This window comes from Osmerus eperlanus, chromosome 23, assembly GCF_963692335.1.
Source record: "Osmerus eperlanus chromosome 23, fOsmEpe2.1, whole genome shotgun sequence".
Taxonomy (NCBI): Eukaryota; Metazoa; Chordata; class Actinopteri; order Osmeriformes; family Osmeridae; genus Osmerus; species Osmerus eperlanus.
The window spans coordinates 7,312,031-7,328,054 of record NC_085040.1 but is presented as its reverse complement, the minus strand read 5'-3'; the positions used below and the strand labels follow the sequence as shown (position 1 = coordinate 7,328,054).

General features: G+C 42.4%; 1 protein-coding gene across 1 annotated transcript in view; it reads left to right on the top strand.

Annotated features, from left to right (window-relative positions):
* The first annotated feature begins 1,246 nt into the window (after nt 1–1,246).
* The window catches only part of LOC134010126 (RNA-binding protein with multiple splicing-like), a 25,123-nt gene continuing 10,345 nt past the window's right edge, over nt 1,247–16,024 (top strand). The window contains exons 1-4 of the mRNA XM_062449993.1: nt 1,247–1,728; nt 11,380–11,457; nt 12,159–12,197; nt 14,531–14,593. Of these exons, the coding sequence (XP_062305977.1) occupies nt 1,666–1,728; nt 11,380–11,457; nt 12,159–12,197; nt 14,531–14,593 (243 nt within the window). The 5' untranslated portion in view covers nt 1,247–1,665. The remainder of the gene's footprint in view (nt 1,729–11,379; nt 11,458–12,158; nt 12,198–14,530; nt 14,594–16,024) is intronic.

Sequence of the window (16,024 nt, the reverse complement as noted above, 5' to 3'; positions counted from 1 at the left end):
TTTTACCATCGACAGCTGAGCTTCAATTAGAAATTGTATGATTGGGTTAACTATCAAATCTCCAATTCCATGTTCCATCGCTCACATCCCTTCTCAAGTTCCTTGGAGTTAAGTTCTGTCTGTAGAGTTTCAGTTGTGGCTCCAGCAGTATATCTACAACCTCCAGAACACCAGGAGAATTAATACCCTCAACCTGTCTGATCTCTGGTCTCTTTGGTATGATTCAAAGTCTTCCCTTGTCTACAGTCTTATACTGGTAAGCGCCACCAGAAAATCATGATGTCCTGCAAAAATAATCTGATTCACCTTTTGTACATCTATTGCCTCCAAAGTAGGGTACTCAATAAAAGCACCAACAAATTCCCAAAACTCTATGGCTTGATTTGTGGACATAAATTGTGTTTGTTCCAAAACAGGACACCCAAAAGAAAAGTCAACCAAGGACAGGTTGTCTAAACGAAAGATACAAAAACGTCTCTATTACTTATTGGAAGAGCAAATATGACAACAGGTCTCGACTAAAAAAGGGGTTACAAAACAGACAGCAGACAGATCCATCTACCAATACCTTTGAAGGATCTAACCTTTGGAAAGGATAGTCATATTCATAAACATTCAGTTTGAAGCCATTCATATTCGCCATTCTGTCATTGTGTATGACACATTACGTACAGTATACCGTAACATCATGTAGAAGGATTAAGTCCAGAAGTTGTTGGACATTCGGTGCGTAAATGTAAAAGTATAGAACTAGAGTGCTCATGAGAATTTAGCCTACTCCTGAGAGTCCATAAATTTGCAAGCTTCACAGCTTGTTAAATAGTTATAGGAATCGCGAGTTCTCACATTTATAATTTACAGAAATAATTTGCGTTGGTTAATGGTTAATCCGATACCAATAAATTTACAATAGATGATACAAGTAGTCCACAAGTTGAAATGTCACAATTAATTTACCAAAACATAGTTTGTCACAGGCGTGCACGATTTAGGTAGTACCATCCACACAAAATGAAATGCACCATCTACAGTCTATGATATAATTGCCTGTCCAAATCATTACATCGTTGTCTATTGCCTACATGCTTTTCCAGTTATTCTTTACCTAAAAATATGAGTGTCTGTTGTTGAATACAAAATATTTTCCACGCGTGACGCGCATGAGACGCCTTTGCGCGGGGATTAAAAACAATTTTGCTTTGTTATGGTCATGCTATGACGACACCTTATAAAACATTCAGAAACCCAGGAGAGAGGGACGGTGCATCACACCCTATCCCACGCCTCGTCCCTCCCTCCAACCCCCCTTCTACAGGAGATGGGAGAACTTTCCTCGTCAAGATCTACCCTGCCGTAGTGCAGTCAAATGAAAGACGATTTCATTTCACTACTCGGGACGCAAAGTGGCGCAGGCAAGATTCTCTGGGAATATCAAATTCCAATGAGGAATATCTTACTATATTCACGGTTTTTTTAGGGATACATCAGTTTACGTGTCAGTTGACTTTTTACATTTAGTTAATACATTTATGTCGCCAAACTAGGAAAAAGATTGCGGTAGGATACAGGACAGCGGACGGACGACTTGTTCCATTGGGTTTCTACGGAAAGGGATAGAACTAAACTAAAGACGGTCCTAATTAAAGTGATAAAAACGGTTTCAGAATGAATAACAGCAAAAATGAAAAGGAGAACGAACAAAATGAATACACCAATCACGAAGAGGAGGTAAGACGTGGTTCCTGATATCTGCATCATTACCTAGTTTCACTTGCGTATATAAGTGCATTTTAAGACAGTGAATCAGGTAGGCTATTGCCACACTTTGAGAGAGATGCAATAAGAAACCCCATGAATTAGAAAACTCTACACGGGTGAACTAATAGAGGCTAGAGTTTGCAGTCTTAAGTTTGTTGTTATTCGTAAAGCACAAGTGTCACTATCACACGCCACTTCACTTATCGACAACTTGTCCTTCGGAATAATAGGTGTGACACATTTTAGAACAAAGCTGACTATACCTGACACGACGTACACATTGCTGGAGGCTATATGCAGGAGAATACAAGTGTGGAGTGTGAACATGCTTCCAAGACACAAGGTTTAGATGCAAAGTGAGCATCTGAAGTTTCAAGCATATTCTGTTGCGACATACAATAAGTCTAATGTAAGAGGACTCTCATCCTAGATACAGTTCAGTTACAGTTTTTAATATATTGTACAGTGTTATTGTTTTCCCAGAATATAATCAAATTAGCCAAGGCTGGAAATGAATTTTCTTATTACACGCTGGACAATATCCCAGTTCTTTCCACCCCTCTAAAAATATGAGCTTGGTTACGCAATCCTGTATCCAGTTTCCCAATATCTTGTACTAGGTAAATAAGTTGTAGTGGTGTCATTTGCAAAGGAATCATTTACTTTGGCACCCAAACATCTACATTTGAGAGGACAGCCATGTTATTTCAGGACTCTCAGTTCAGCCTACTCAAGTGATGTAAGAAAGGTATATCAGATTATATCAGTTATTTCTCTTGGGGTGACTTGATAAAAGTTCAAGTATTAGTCACGAACAACAGCACAGCCAAACATTCCAACTTGATGCAATTCCATATTTGGGCCACTGTTTAGAATACTATGGAAGAAATTCAGTTTCCATCGCACAGTGCATTTCCACCATTAAATGTAGAGGTAGGAATATCTCTAAATTGCAGGCGTGCATGTTTTATGTCTCCTTATCTCTCTCCCAGTTTCTATGATTTATATCTTTATTGTGCAGAAGTTTTGTACCTTTCTGAAACGTTCTGTTCAAAAACTGCAATATATCACCTGACACTTCTCCAGAACAAAAGTTACCATGACAATGCGAGTCAATCAAAACACCAAAGCTTTATATCATCTACCCTTTCAGGATATGATGACATTTGTTATAATCAAATGTACCAATTACACTTTGACTAACCACTATGTCTAAATGACATTTGTGTGTTGTAAACTAGACTTATCCCAAGACTTAACTTGTCTAATCTTGCGGACAATCAAAGCTGAGAGATACCAGTGTTGATACAGTAAAGTGAGAGAGAGGGAGAGGAAGGGAGAAGGGGGAGGGAAAGAGAGACAAAGGAATAGAGGATTGCTTTACTGGAGGCCATGTCTCGTACAGTATAATTTAAAGCTTTCAGCAAGGAATTACAGTTTGCATATTGAAGACAGAGGCATCTAATGAACATAACGATGTTTGGAAACTTCCCAAACCAACTAGAGCCTAATATTGACCTCAGCTAGGTTTCATTGACATGAAATTACAGTGACACATCATAACAAAATGATGTATGCCCTATCATTGACACACAGTACATGGCCTTCAGATGCAGGCATACACACACACAAACACACACACACACACACACACAATTACTTCTCAGAATCTTTAAAGATCCTGAAAGAGGTATTCCCTTAGGTGCACAAGACTTGCATTTTTTGTTAGTTGCTCACTAACAATTCCAAGTGGAAAAATCTCAGCGGTAATGACTCATTTCAGTCATGACTGAAACGTGATCTAATTGTATTAACCCTTGATGTTATTAGTGGTGGTTCAACCATGTGTTGCTCTGCACATATTGATCCAGTCTCTGTGCATGGAAGGGAACAATAGAATGCAAACCAGGCAATTTAAAGTGATAAATAGTTTTATGTGTAACTGCAAACTGTGGTATTGGTCAACCTTTAATGCTAAAAGAGGCAAAGTTTAACTACCACTCTGGCATGACCCTTGTGACAAACAACAGCTATACTCCAGTGAAATGCAGTGTAGTATGGAACTCAATAGATAAGTTATTTAAGTAAAAAAAAACTACTGGCAAGCTTTACTTCTTCTCCCTTTTTTTCGTCACACTAGTGACCTCAAAATTCATGGCAAACCAATGGACCATGACCAAGACTTTGAGTCAATTGACCAAGGTTGATTGACTACAGACCATGCGTCACCATCTCTGGTCTCTGGGTTGCAACAAGGTGTGTTGGTTTGTCCTCCATCCCAAATGTAAGTCTGTGTCAACAGTCACATTATTTATTTTTCCATTTTACAGGCCCAGTGTAAAATATATGTCTATCTTTGAAATGTCAACAAGAATAGACCAAAATCCAAAGCGAATGACTGTAAAGGTTTACATGAATAAGGTCGGGTTAAACCCTGACCCACAGCAGTAGCATACTTATCAAGCCTTCTGTCTTTCCCTTTCTGACCTTCATGCCCATCAACATGACCTCCACCCGCTCTACTATTTCCATATCTACATTTACATCCTCACATCTGAGAGCTCATTATGAATCTCTGCATCGACCTTGAGGTCCAACGATGGTCTCGTTTTTGAACAGCAATGTATTCATGTAGGAAGTCAGGTGGCTGAGCGGTTATGGAATCGGGCTAGTAATCTAAAGGTTGCCAGTTCGATTCCCGGCCGTGCCAAATGACGTTGTGTCCTTGGGCAAGGCACTTCACCCTACTTGCTTCGGGGGACTGTCCCTGTACTTACTGTAAGTCGCTCTGGATAAGAGCGTCTGCTAAATGACTAAATGTAAATGTAAATGTCGAGTCCGGGACCTATTTACTTCTCTCCATTACTATAGAACCGTTCCATGTTATAGAATAAGGATTTCTAGGCCGTAGACGTACCTCAGACAGAACACATGGCTCACACCAGTTAACAGTTTCAGGGTTACAACTCATTTGGCCAAACACACACACACACAACACACACACACATCTGTCGATTTCAATCTAATGGTTGCTTCAAACGAGGAGGGCTTTACGAATGCATAACAGAGGAAGAGAATCAAGGTTCAACAGATGCTCTGTGCCTCTTTTGTGTCTAATTGAATTGTGCTGGCCTGTTCCAGGTAGCCCCATAGTACACTCTCGTCAAATGGCAGGTCATGTGGCCAGGGTAACCTTTTCACTGGAGGCATCCTAGCAGGGAGTTATGCAGCAGGGAAATGAGGATGAAGTCGAGTAGTGTGTGTGCGTGTGTGTGCATTTGCTTTCTCTCTATGAAAAGGGCACAGAGATACGTTAACTGTCCATGACATGGAACATATCAGAGGGGGGCACAACAAGCATCCATGTAGCTGGGGCCATAATCTAGTTATGATAGGGCATCACATGGTCACGCACACACACTCTCACACACTCTCACACACACCCCAGTCAATGGGTTGGAGTTTATTTATAAAAGCGCTCGGGGAATTGTCATCTTATCTTGGCCATTCGTCAGCTGTGCGACAAGAGGTATTTGAAAAGACAACAAGGCTTAGCGTCAAGAACTGCTGGTGGGACCCTGTAATGTGAGGCTGGGAAAAAGAAAAACGGTGAAGAATTGGATCTCAATTCCTTCAAAAACCATTTACGAGACCAACCACGGCTGTTGAACAGCCAAGAGAAGACGCTGTCGTTTGAAAAAAATCCAGACCGTTTTCAAAGACCTTTGTTGTTGACTCGCAATTCACGTCTTGTGATACCGTGCGTGATCAATGACAGATAGTTGCGGGGAAGAAGTGCGAGACTTGTTTAAAAGAAGTTGGGCATTTTGGTTTGCTTTGTCACGCTGTGCGTATGTACTTAATTCTGTCACTTCAATTTATTTTCTCTCACTTAGGCTATAATTAACCACCCATTACTGTAAGATCCCTCTTAACATACCACCTCTCTGTCTGTCTGTCTCTCTCAGTCAGGAACAGAAATGGATCCCTATATAGCTTGAACCCTGCTCACTCTCTACTCTTATCACCTTTCCTATCTGTCTTCCACCCCCCCCTTTCTCTCTCTCTCTCTCTTGCTATGTTCCTTTCCTCACGTCCTCCCCCTCTCTCCCTCCTTGCTTCACAGCAGCCGAATCTCCTTATCGGCCTATGACTAGGGAGAGTGTGACCCTAGCGTTGAACAGAAGGCCCGTTTATGGTCACGACGAGAGACGAACCTCAAAGACAGGAGTGAGCCAGGCAGAACATGAGAGGCCTGACTGCCCGCAGGACAGTCTCCTAGCCCCAGCCGGTCAACCAGGCCGAGCCCACCACTGGCTCTCCCACCCCCCCTCCTAGCAAGGAGGGGCTGCGCTCCCTGATAATCTCGTCATCTGAGGGGTTTAAAGAGGTTTGTTTCGAGAGTAGCTCCACCCGAAGTGGCCAGACTTCTAAGAGTTGTCACAACAGAGGCTTTTGGCGTAGGTACTGTTTGGTCAAGAACCTGATGTGTGCTTATGCTTTCTTCCTTACCACTGTTAACCCCTGACCATCCAACCCCGAAACCAAACAGAGTAGGATGCCCGCTTGTGCAAGCACAAACAAAGAGAATTCTCAGAAGAGGGGACTGGGGCTAGCTCAATTAGCCAGTGTTAATGACTACCTTGGAATGTTACGCTTGCTCTTAAATCCGTCTGCGTAGAGAAGTTTAACAGGAGCAGAGGAGTCAATGGAACACTAACATTGGAAAAATTCAACGCCCCCCTCCGAAGCCAGATAATATGGACAATAGCTGACCCTCTACTCGGCAATATGCGAATGAGTCCCACCTCTACACGCCTTAGCGCACTAACACGGTCACAGCCCAGTCGCCTGGCTTCAAGATGGATGGCTGTTGAGTGTCGGAAAATGAAGGCGACGTGTTAGTGTGAAGACTAACATCTGGCCTGGAGACCCTTTCAGTTTTCGGGTAGATTAGGAGAAGACAATGATGGAGGGAAAAGAAAGAAAGACAGGAAGGGGAGGGAGGGAAAGATGAGAAGAGGATGTGGAACATAGAGGATGCAGCTTCTTCCTTGCTCTGTTTTCGGTCCCTGTTCCTTGGCTCATTTTTGTAACATCTGCAAAAGCTAGCCTGACAACACAAATACTTTTCACTTTTCAAATGTCTGAGGTATGCACAACCTCGCAGCTTAACTGACGACCCAAAGACAAGCCTGACTGCGACACCTGACCCTGAATGTGGAACATGACCTTTTGACCCTGTGATTCAGGAAGAATGAACTGCCACTTAGAAGAAGCCATCCATTTAAGGTTGTTTGACACCTAGCAAGCCTGCAGTCGCTCTCTCTTCACATTCTTCACGACGATAAAAAAAGATGGGGTGAGGATGACAGCAAGTGACACTAACACAGAACAGTGACAACTGAGATAGCAGGAGATAGGAGTTTGTCAGCTGTTTTTTCAACCCAACTCAGTTCTAGACAGGAGTTGGCTTTGTTTTGCTGTGAGTATGAGACCATGGTGCTTTGATTCGATATGTGTGTCATAGAGAGGGCTGTGTCGTTATGGAGACAATTGGTGTGGGTGTGAGGATTGATGTTTTTTTATTTTTTTATTTTGCTGCTTGTGTTTCGGTGGAGGTAAATAAGACACACACACACATAGGGGCTAACGCATCCCCACACAAACACACAAACATGCGTACACAAACTCATGCGTGTGATGTGTTCATCGTTAACAATCGTACACATATGCATGCGCACACACCGCACGCACACACACACACACACTCCAAGGTCATGGTTGTATCCCATCCCACTTGCTTTAGAGGACCCGCCATCTCTCCTGTACTTGGCTCAGAAAACCAGACCATATTTATCTCACTGAACCACCAAGGTCACCTCCCTCATTTGAGCCACAATAAAAGCTATATAAGCACTCATGTTAAAGTAAAAAAGCCAATTGGAAACTCTTTAGGAGCATCTTGTAGATTCACTTGGACTCCATGCACTTAGGTGATTACATGACATGAGTGATTTATTACAATACCTGCTGGCTCAGTGAATAGTTTCACAGCAATGAGATAAGCTTTAAATCCAAGACATATAATTGAATGATTAGACAAATTGAACTGTACCCATCCTGACTAAGAATGAGGCTGTTCTATACAGACAATCAGTTTCCAGCTGTTACCATGATGACAACTAAATGGTATTGGCAGACAACCATTCCTTTTTATTTCTTGAAGTCAAAACACCATGAATGAAAATGATTACTTTTCAGTGGGATCTCCAAATAAGTGGCTGAGGTTTTGAATAATACCTCCTAATATCCCAGCACCACACCTAGGCTTATACCTCAATAGATTCTAAAACCAATGTGTTACTATATGTCTTGCAAATAGCTGGTCTGTGTAAATTAGTGTATGGATAGACCCATAGTGTGTTCCAAAGTCAGGAAAACTTTTGGCCTCATGTTGAAAGTGTAATGTGGGCCTGGGCTAAAGGCATTGTTAGAGTCGTATATATATATATATATTTTTTTTTTTTTAAATATCAGCAGCAGGTCGCAGCATCGAAGTTAGCGAACCATACCGTCTGGTCATTGATGATTTCATCCACAGGCTATGGAGTCATGTAGTGCTGATTAGCGGTGCGTTGAGTTCGTACCCCAGGGGACGAGCTGTGAAGGTGGCCCTAATAAGATCTGATGTTTTTGGCCCAGGGTGTTGAGCTCGACAAAGCTTTGCAACACCGTTGCCAGGTAACCGAGCTGCACGCCGTTTGTAAAGCTCTCAGCTGGCTGGCTGGCGGTAGGTAAGGAGGGAGGAAGGAAGGGAGGGAGGGAAGAATGGAGGGAGGTCTGCCTGTTTTTGATCACACGGTGGGTTTGCGTATGAACTTGTGTGAACATACCATAAATGGTCAATGACTCAAAGCCCAGGCTAAGTCCACACTCAGCACTTTGGTAAGGCAGGTATGTGGAAAGTTCACGAAGACTCACAAAAGAACTACTAAACCATGCTACTAAAAGCCAATAAAACAGAGACATTTAAAGTGAGGTTTTACTGTCTGTGACAACCTCTTCCACCTGTTACAGAATAATTTAACCTCACTGAGATATGCCTGCTTTTCTTTTAGGTGGATTATTGACCAAAATGTGTTTTTATTGCATTGCTCTGATTTGGACCCCCTGGATACAACGAATATTTTAAAGGTGAACTTCTTGAGTGTTCCTGATGAAACTATTCCAGTTTGATATCTCACTTCACTCAAAGCAAAAGACCAACTGTTTACAGCTGTCTGTAATCACAGCCGTCTAAAAACAGCCCTAATTGACAACAGATGTGTGGACAGCGTCACCTGACATCCCACACACACAAAAGATTGGAGATGCTTCTTGTGTCTCAATCAGGGGTGCAAGGGAGTTTTCTGAAATGTGGGGGAAGCAAACTGTGAGGAAAAGGTCTCAACTTTTAGGCTGTTTGATTTTGTGTAATTTGGGCAAATGGTTGAACACTCTAAAAAGGCATGATGGGATACTGGCAAACAAGTCAACAATGGTCGACACAGGCCTACATGATCAATGTTCACTGGTCAACATACATAATCAAACTGTTACTTTGTTGTTTGGTACGGAGTTGCTAGTCACCCCCCTAAACAACAACAAGGCTTTTTTCCACAATATGTTTAATAAAGTTTACATTTACTGTAAAATAAATAATCGTTTTTTTGTATTTCTATTGACTGATTGAAGGCAAAGAAAATAAGTAACAGCTTTCTAATTTTTTACATTCAATTTTCTCATGAGCTAACCTTTTATAGACTTTTGTAATTTTGGGGGATTCAATACTACTAAGTATAGCTTGACAAAGTCAAGCTAGCAAACAGGGTGAACTGGAAACAGAGGACACTTGTGTGTCTGATGTTTGAGAGGGCTACAGCTCAGGAAGTTTATTTTTTCTTCAAAAGTGGGGGAGGATGGCTCGGGGTCCCTATGATACTTGGGGGGGGGGGATGTATCCCTCCTGCCCCCCCGCTATCTGTGCCTCTGGTCCCAATACCTTGATGACAGCTCAGGAATGGGGCAGTGGCCTCCAACAGGGTTTGGATATTCCTATTGTTCTGTGAGGATAACTGACTCATTGTTGTGTGTCTTCGTCTTGACTTGTCCCAAATCTCAAGAACCTATCTGACTTCCTGGCTGGTCCCCGACCAACTGTTGACTTTCTAAAAACTTTCCACAATTATTTACACTCAGCATTAGCAGCTAACCTACAACACCTCACCAGAATATTCTGAGCAGACAGTCTGAGCTGAGGCATTATTAGCAGCCTATTTAAGCTATTGTCTTTCAGTATTGCCTGTTTTTCTCTCTCACACACTATCTCTTGGTTTTTACAGCTAGGCTCAGTGGGTGTCAGCATTCGCTCTTGTCAGTATTTGATGACGTCCTCTGAGAACCTTTGTTGGTTGTGGCTGTATGGCGCATATTTGAAAGAGACACACTGGGATTTATTTAAACCTGCCTGCCAGTGACAGACACCAGTGACGGTTCTCCAGAGTTTGGCTTGGCTCAGATAAGATAAGGCCTTAAGGTGAGAGAGTCACCGGGGTGAATCTGACCAGATGGTTCTTTGCTGTGCCAGCTAGCTCTTGAGTTGCTAGGCTTCTCTGTTTGTGTCAGGCGGTTTCTGGCTCCAGCAAGAGTTTTTTTTGTGTGTCAGCGAACGTTTGAATGATAGCGAGGACTTCCATTGCTGTGATGCTGTGAGGTGACATGTGAAGTTCATATCCTTTCCCTGGTCTTTTCTTAGTATAACAACCTGTACATTCATGTTTTACAAGGCTGTCTTCCAACTAATGTTCTGTGTTTTCACAGTAGAGTATTTAGGAAAGTATTTAAAAAAATTTATTAGCAAAGATCTCTGAATCCCACTTAACCTTTAGGATTTATTATATAAAAAACTTGACCTTTACCCAATCAACCAATCACACTCTTGGTAACGTACCTAAATCCAATCACTCGACCAATAAGATCACTGAATTCTTCATGTACAAATGACGCCCCCAAAGAGAGTACTGTATTGTTCCAATGGTACTGCCCAAGTACTGGAACTCAGAATTCCATTCTCATGTCCAACACAGGTGAACTTAATTCACTTTCTCACTGAGCTCTTCAGATCCCACCCAAGTTGAAAAGTTTCAACATAAAGAGTGTAGGTAGAGCTGTGAGGGTGGGACCCCTATACGTCTCCCTGGGCTGTAGATTACATTGAAAAAATATTATACACTTATAAAGGAGTTTGTGTGTGTGTGTGTGTGTGTGTGTGTGTGTGTGTGTGTGTGTGTGTGTGTGTGTGTGTGTGTGTGTGTGTGTGTGTGTGTGTGTGTGTGTGTGGAACTAAGTGATGTTCATCATTGTGTGGTATTGCATTTCAAAGGCTTGCTTATGGCCCTATATCAGTCTACTCCATTCCAAAGGCTAGTTAGTCACCAAGCATTATCTGCCCATTTCAATGGCCAAGGCCTCTTTCTTGTCTTCTTGCTCCTCCATTAACCTCAGGTAGCAGAGCTATTTATAATTAATGGAGGTTAATGATGAGTATGTGAACATTGCTCTCTTTTTCCTCTCCTCAAGGTCCGAACACTATTCGTCAGTGGACTACCTCTGGATATTAAACCGAGAGAACTCTATCTCCTGTTTAGGCCATTTAAGGTAAGTTTGTGTGTATTAAACGGCGGGTTTCCCGCTATTTTTAGTGCCTTTCTCTCCTACTGCCCCTGCACCCCCACCCCACGGTCGATGACTCTCTCCATTAATGGTGATGAAATAAACAGCAATGGAAAATCTCAGGGCTTCAACCGCCCTGTGTTCCTCAGGCCCAGGTTCAATCCCAGCTGATCCATGGCATGGGAAGGCCTTGTTATGGAAAACGAGCCCACGGTTTTGGCAGCGTATTTGGTTTTGCTAACTAAACATGGTCATTGATGTCTTCAAGCAGAATGGTGCACTAGGAGAAGTGCAATTTTCCATTAAGTCACTTACACTTGTTAGCCCAGGTTTCTGTTAAACTACTGCTTAGCTAACATGTATGGTATGAATTTAAAGAGAGGTTAGTTATGATATGAGTATTAAAAGCAGCAATTCATCAGGTGAGACTCCTGTGCCCCCACTGCATGTGGTTTTCACAAGTCACATCTGACCCATTAAAAAAAGCATGGTAATCTCTGCCACAATGAAATCGAATACTCGCATGCTGCTCTTGGATGTATCAATTGATTCCACGTGTAGACCAACAAAATGTCACTTTGAGATTTACAGTCGATTATTGTCATTCGTGGTGGTCCGTAAAACTTGAGCATTCTTTCTGTTGTCATCTAACATTTTTAACAACTTGTGTTTTGTCTCTGTTTCAGGGCTATGAAGGCTCCTTGATAAAACTTACCTCAAAACAGGTATGTGTAAAAAAAGAGTGTAATGTTAACATTCAAAGAAACAAATGGATGAACAAATCACTCGATCCCACCGTTACTGGCAAGTTTATGCAACAGGACGGCTTTCTGTCAACACAAGTTTTTCCCTCAGGATATAGTTTAATATTTTTTGACAATGTCTCCCTAATACTCCCCAACCTTTTGTTCCAACAAAAACTGGAAAAAAAACCAAATACTGCTTTTTCAAGTGGGCGGTTGTGGGTGTGTGTGTGTGTGTGTGTGTGTGTGTGTGTGTGTGTGGGTGTGTGTGTGTGTGTGTGTGTGTGTGTGTGTGTGGGTGTGTGTGTGTGTGTGTGTGTGTGTGTGTGGGTGTGTGTGTGTGTGTGTGTGGGGGGTGGCATGGGCTTGCTGCTGGCTCTCTGATGCAGCATGCTTGCAGTCGCAGATGGACACTCCTATGGGATGTACAAACCCCGGGAAGGGAGACGGAAAGAAATGTGAGGTGTCAAAGTGAATGTTTTGACAAGAAACGTTGTCTGACGGCAGTGTCTCAGCCTTGGGGGAGTGATGACTGAAAATGAGCCAGTCTGGCACTCTCCACTAGGAGAGTTAGGTCATTTAGCACTGTGTCAAGGTACTTAATACCAAATTACGTTGTGCCTCGTGAAAAGATGATACCCATTCATGGGTTAAGGTGGCAGTAGAGTGTGGAGTACTGGTATCATATGGTAGTATCATATTAAATGGTTGATATTTTGTCAATACACTTACTAAGTCAACCTAATGTCAATACATTTAGGTATTCTTATCACAATAACTGCCTCTAAAACTGTTTATAGTTCTGAGAAAACTCAGGCAGGAATGGATGGCTGACGCATGTGGAAGGGTGTTGACAGTCATGTAATGAAACAAAGTTACAGAAGTCAGACTTCCTCAGACTTCCTCTCGGAGAAATACAGATCTAGAAATAACACACTAACTGACCTGTCTTATTATTTTGCCTTTGACACATGTAGTACATAGTTCCTATATAGTCATCATTCAGCATAACTCCCCTTGTTCTGTTCCAATACCAACGTTCTGCTCTGCGCCTAGCTTTTTTTCTGTTCTCATAATCTGTGTCCCTTTCACATTGGGACATCCTGACTAATGCTAATGACATTGCTAACATATATCAATCGATTCCAGTTTCTGTTACAGCTGCTGGAAGCAGCCATGTCCTTATATAGCAAGAGACAGATCACAGGCCTTTTTCTATTTATATTCTTGCTACGCTTCCTGACGTCTTAACTCTGCCTTTCTTTCCTTTTTTTTGTTTGCCTTGTACAAAAATTCCATAACCCTAGAAAGCTTTCCAGATCGCACACTGTGGCTTACCCCCTTGAGAACAAAATGTTTGGAGAACTCTCTTTCTCTCTGTCTTTCCCTCTGTCTCCCTCTTCTCCCTGCCCCTCCTAACCCCCCCCCCCCCCCCCCGCCCCTCCTTCTATCTCTCTCACCCTCTTTCGTGTCTATGAAAACATGTCTCTTTTGTCTTGGGCCAAAAAGCAGTTTTCTGTTGTTAGCTAGAGGAAAGCGCTTCTAAACCTGCATATCATATGGTGGACTTCTCACACTCACCTAAGCACCGGGCCCTGGACCAAGGCGATGTCGCTGAACATGTAACGCAAGTGTGAATGTGATCAAAGAAATGTTGAACCAGCACTCGTCATGCTGCACTGCTGTGATAGTGGACGGGGCGGTTTCGAAAGGTCTTGCACGATTGAACTCCCTCCATTGCCTCACTTTCTCTCACACGCTCTGTCCTGACTAAAATGTTTTTCCCTTTCTTCTTCTTTCTTTCTTTCTCTTCTCTCTCTCTCTCTCTCTCTCTCTCTCTCTCTCTCTCTCTCTCTCTCTCTCTCTCTCTCTCTCTCTCTCTCTCTCTCTCTCTCTCTCTCAGTCTCCCCCTTATCCATTCTCTGTGTATTTTTCCCTTTCTTTCTTTCTTTCTTTCTTTCTCCCTCCCTCTCTTTCTTTCTCCCACTGCCCTGTTGCCCGTATTTGGGCATATGCAAGCTATGCACCATCTCCTGGATTCTGAACTGTCGATGGACTCCGCAATACAGGCCTGGAGTGTTTTTGCTCTCTCTCTCTCTCTCTCTCTCTCTCTCTCTCTCTCTCTCTCTCTCTCTCTCTCTCTCTCTCTCTCTCTCTCTCTCTCTTGCTTCCATCTATCTCGGTCACCATGGTTTTAGCATGGGGAAAGGCAAAAATAAAAGCAAGTCTCTGTCACTCAAGACAGAAGTGCCGAGTCAGTAAACTGCCTAAAACCATGTTTCTCTCCTTCTTGTTCTGTCTCCCTGTCTCCCCAGCCGGTGGGGTTTGTCAGCTTTGACAGTCGATCAGAGGCAGAGGCTGCGAAGAATGCCTTGAACGTAAGTGTCATGCACTCCTCACGCTGCGTTCAAGAACAGGCTGGTTCAGACACCGTTTCCGATGGTGTCTCGTCTGTTTCTGTTCCTACACACACCCGATATCTAACACTGTATTTATACCTACAGCCTTTATATTCACTTAGAAACTTGTATAATCCCCACACATTGAATGGATGTTGATGTAGTTTAATATGAGGACACAGTGTTCTACTATTTGAGTTCCACAATTTAGTGTATTCCACCTCTTATAACTAAAAGTGATGCGAAAGCAAACAGAAAATCTCCCAATGTCAAGATCTGTGTGAGGCTTTCCTGTCAGGTTTTCAAATGAGCCAATTTTTTTCTTCTACACAAAGCACAAGCTTCAGTGTCCCTACAGATCATACAAGGTCAATCACTTAGAATTAGCACTCCTTCTACACATTGATCGAGGATTTGGGGTTTAATCTCACTTATTTTAAACAAAGGCTTCCGACCTCGCTGCAACAAGCCCTTGATGAGCCAGACAGGCTCTTGCAGAACGTTCAGGAAACTCATTTCTGTGAATGTTTTTTTTCTGTCAGACTTGCAAAACAAATGTATGTGTGAATGAGTAAACAAACTGTCAGTCAAATCTCAGTTTTTTCTCCAGTCTCTGTTTTACTGTAGGATATGAAGCTGTTTTCCAGCTCTGATCTTTCTTGAAACTGTTTGCCTCTTTGTAATGGAAATAGATCAATATAATAACGAGGCTATGGACAAAACCTGTCAACTTCGAATGCTGAGCTATTTTCACATATCTTTCGCAAATCTGTATTTCTGTTGAACAAAGGAATACGGAAAGTGAATAGAGATTGCAATCATCATCGCATGAGATTCAATGTCAGTATGCGTTCAAAATTAAAACCGTGAGAACTGAATAGGGCTCCTGCTAGCTGCACAATGTCCCTGGGGTTGATATGGAAAGGAACCAGATCTGATGAATCTATCTGCATGTTATAAATGAGGGAGTACTTGCGTGAGTGTGTTTGAATCTGTGCATGTGTGTGAAACATGGGAGAATGAGAAGGAATTGGTGTGTGTGTGTGTGTGTGTGTTCGAGGCATGTTCATTTACCTACCAGTTGTGATATTCTCTTGTGAGATTTTGACAAAGGAAGATTCTGCATTACCATAAACTTGGCTAAATAGATCCTGACGGCAGTGGCTCGTAGAAAAAAAGAAAGAAAAAAAAACGTGAGAAAAAAACAATTTGACTGACAGTTCAAATATTCAACACTCCATTTTGGCTCCACTTGTGACTTCTACCATACGCTGCTGCCACATGTCAGACATATCAAAACACCTTAGGGATGAAAATAACCATTTCAAGCATGGAGAGTCAGTCTATCAACTTTCTTCTTGAAACCTCTCCCACCTGAGTTCAAATTAAAGCAGTTCTCTAGCCTCATTA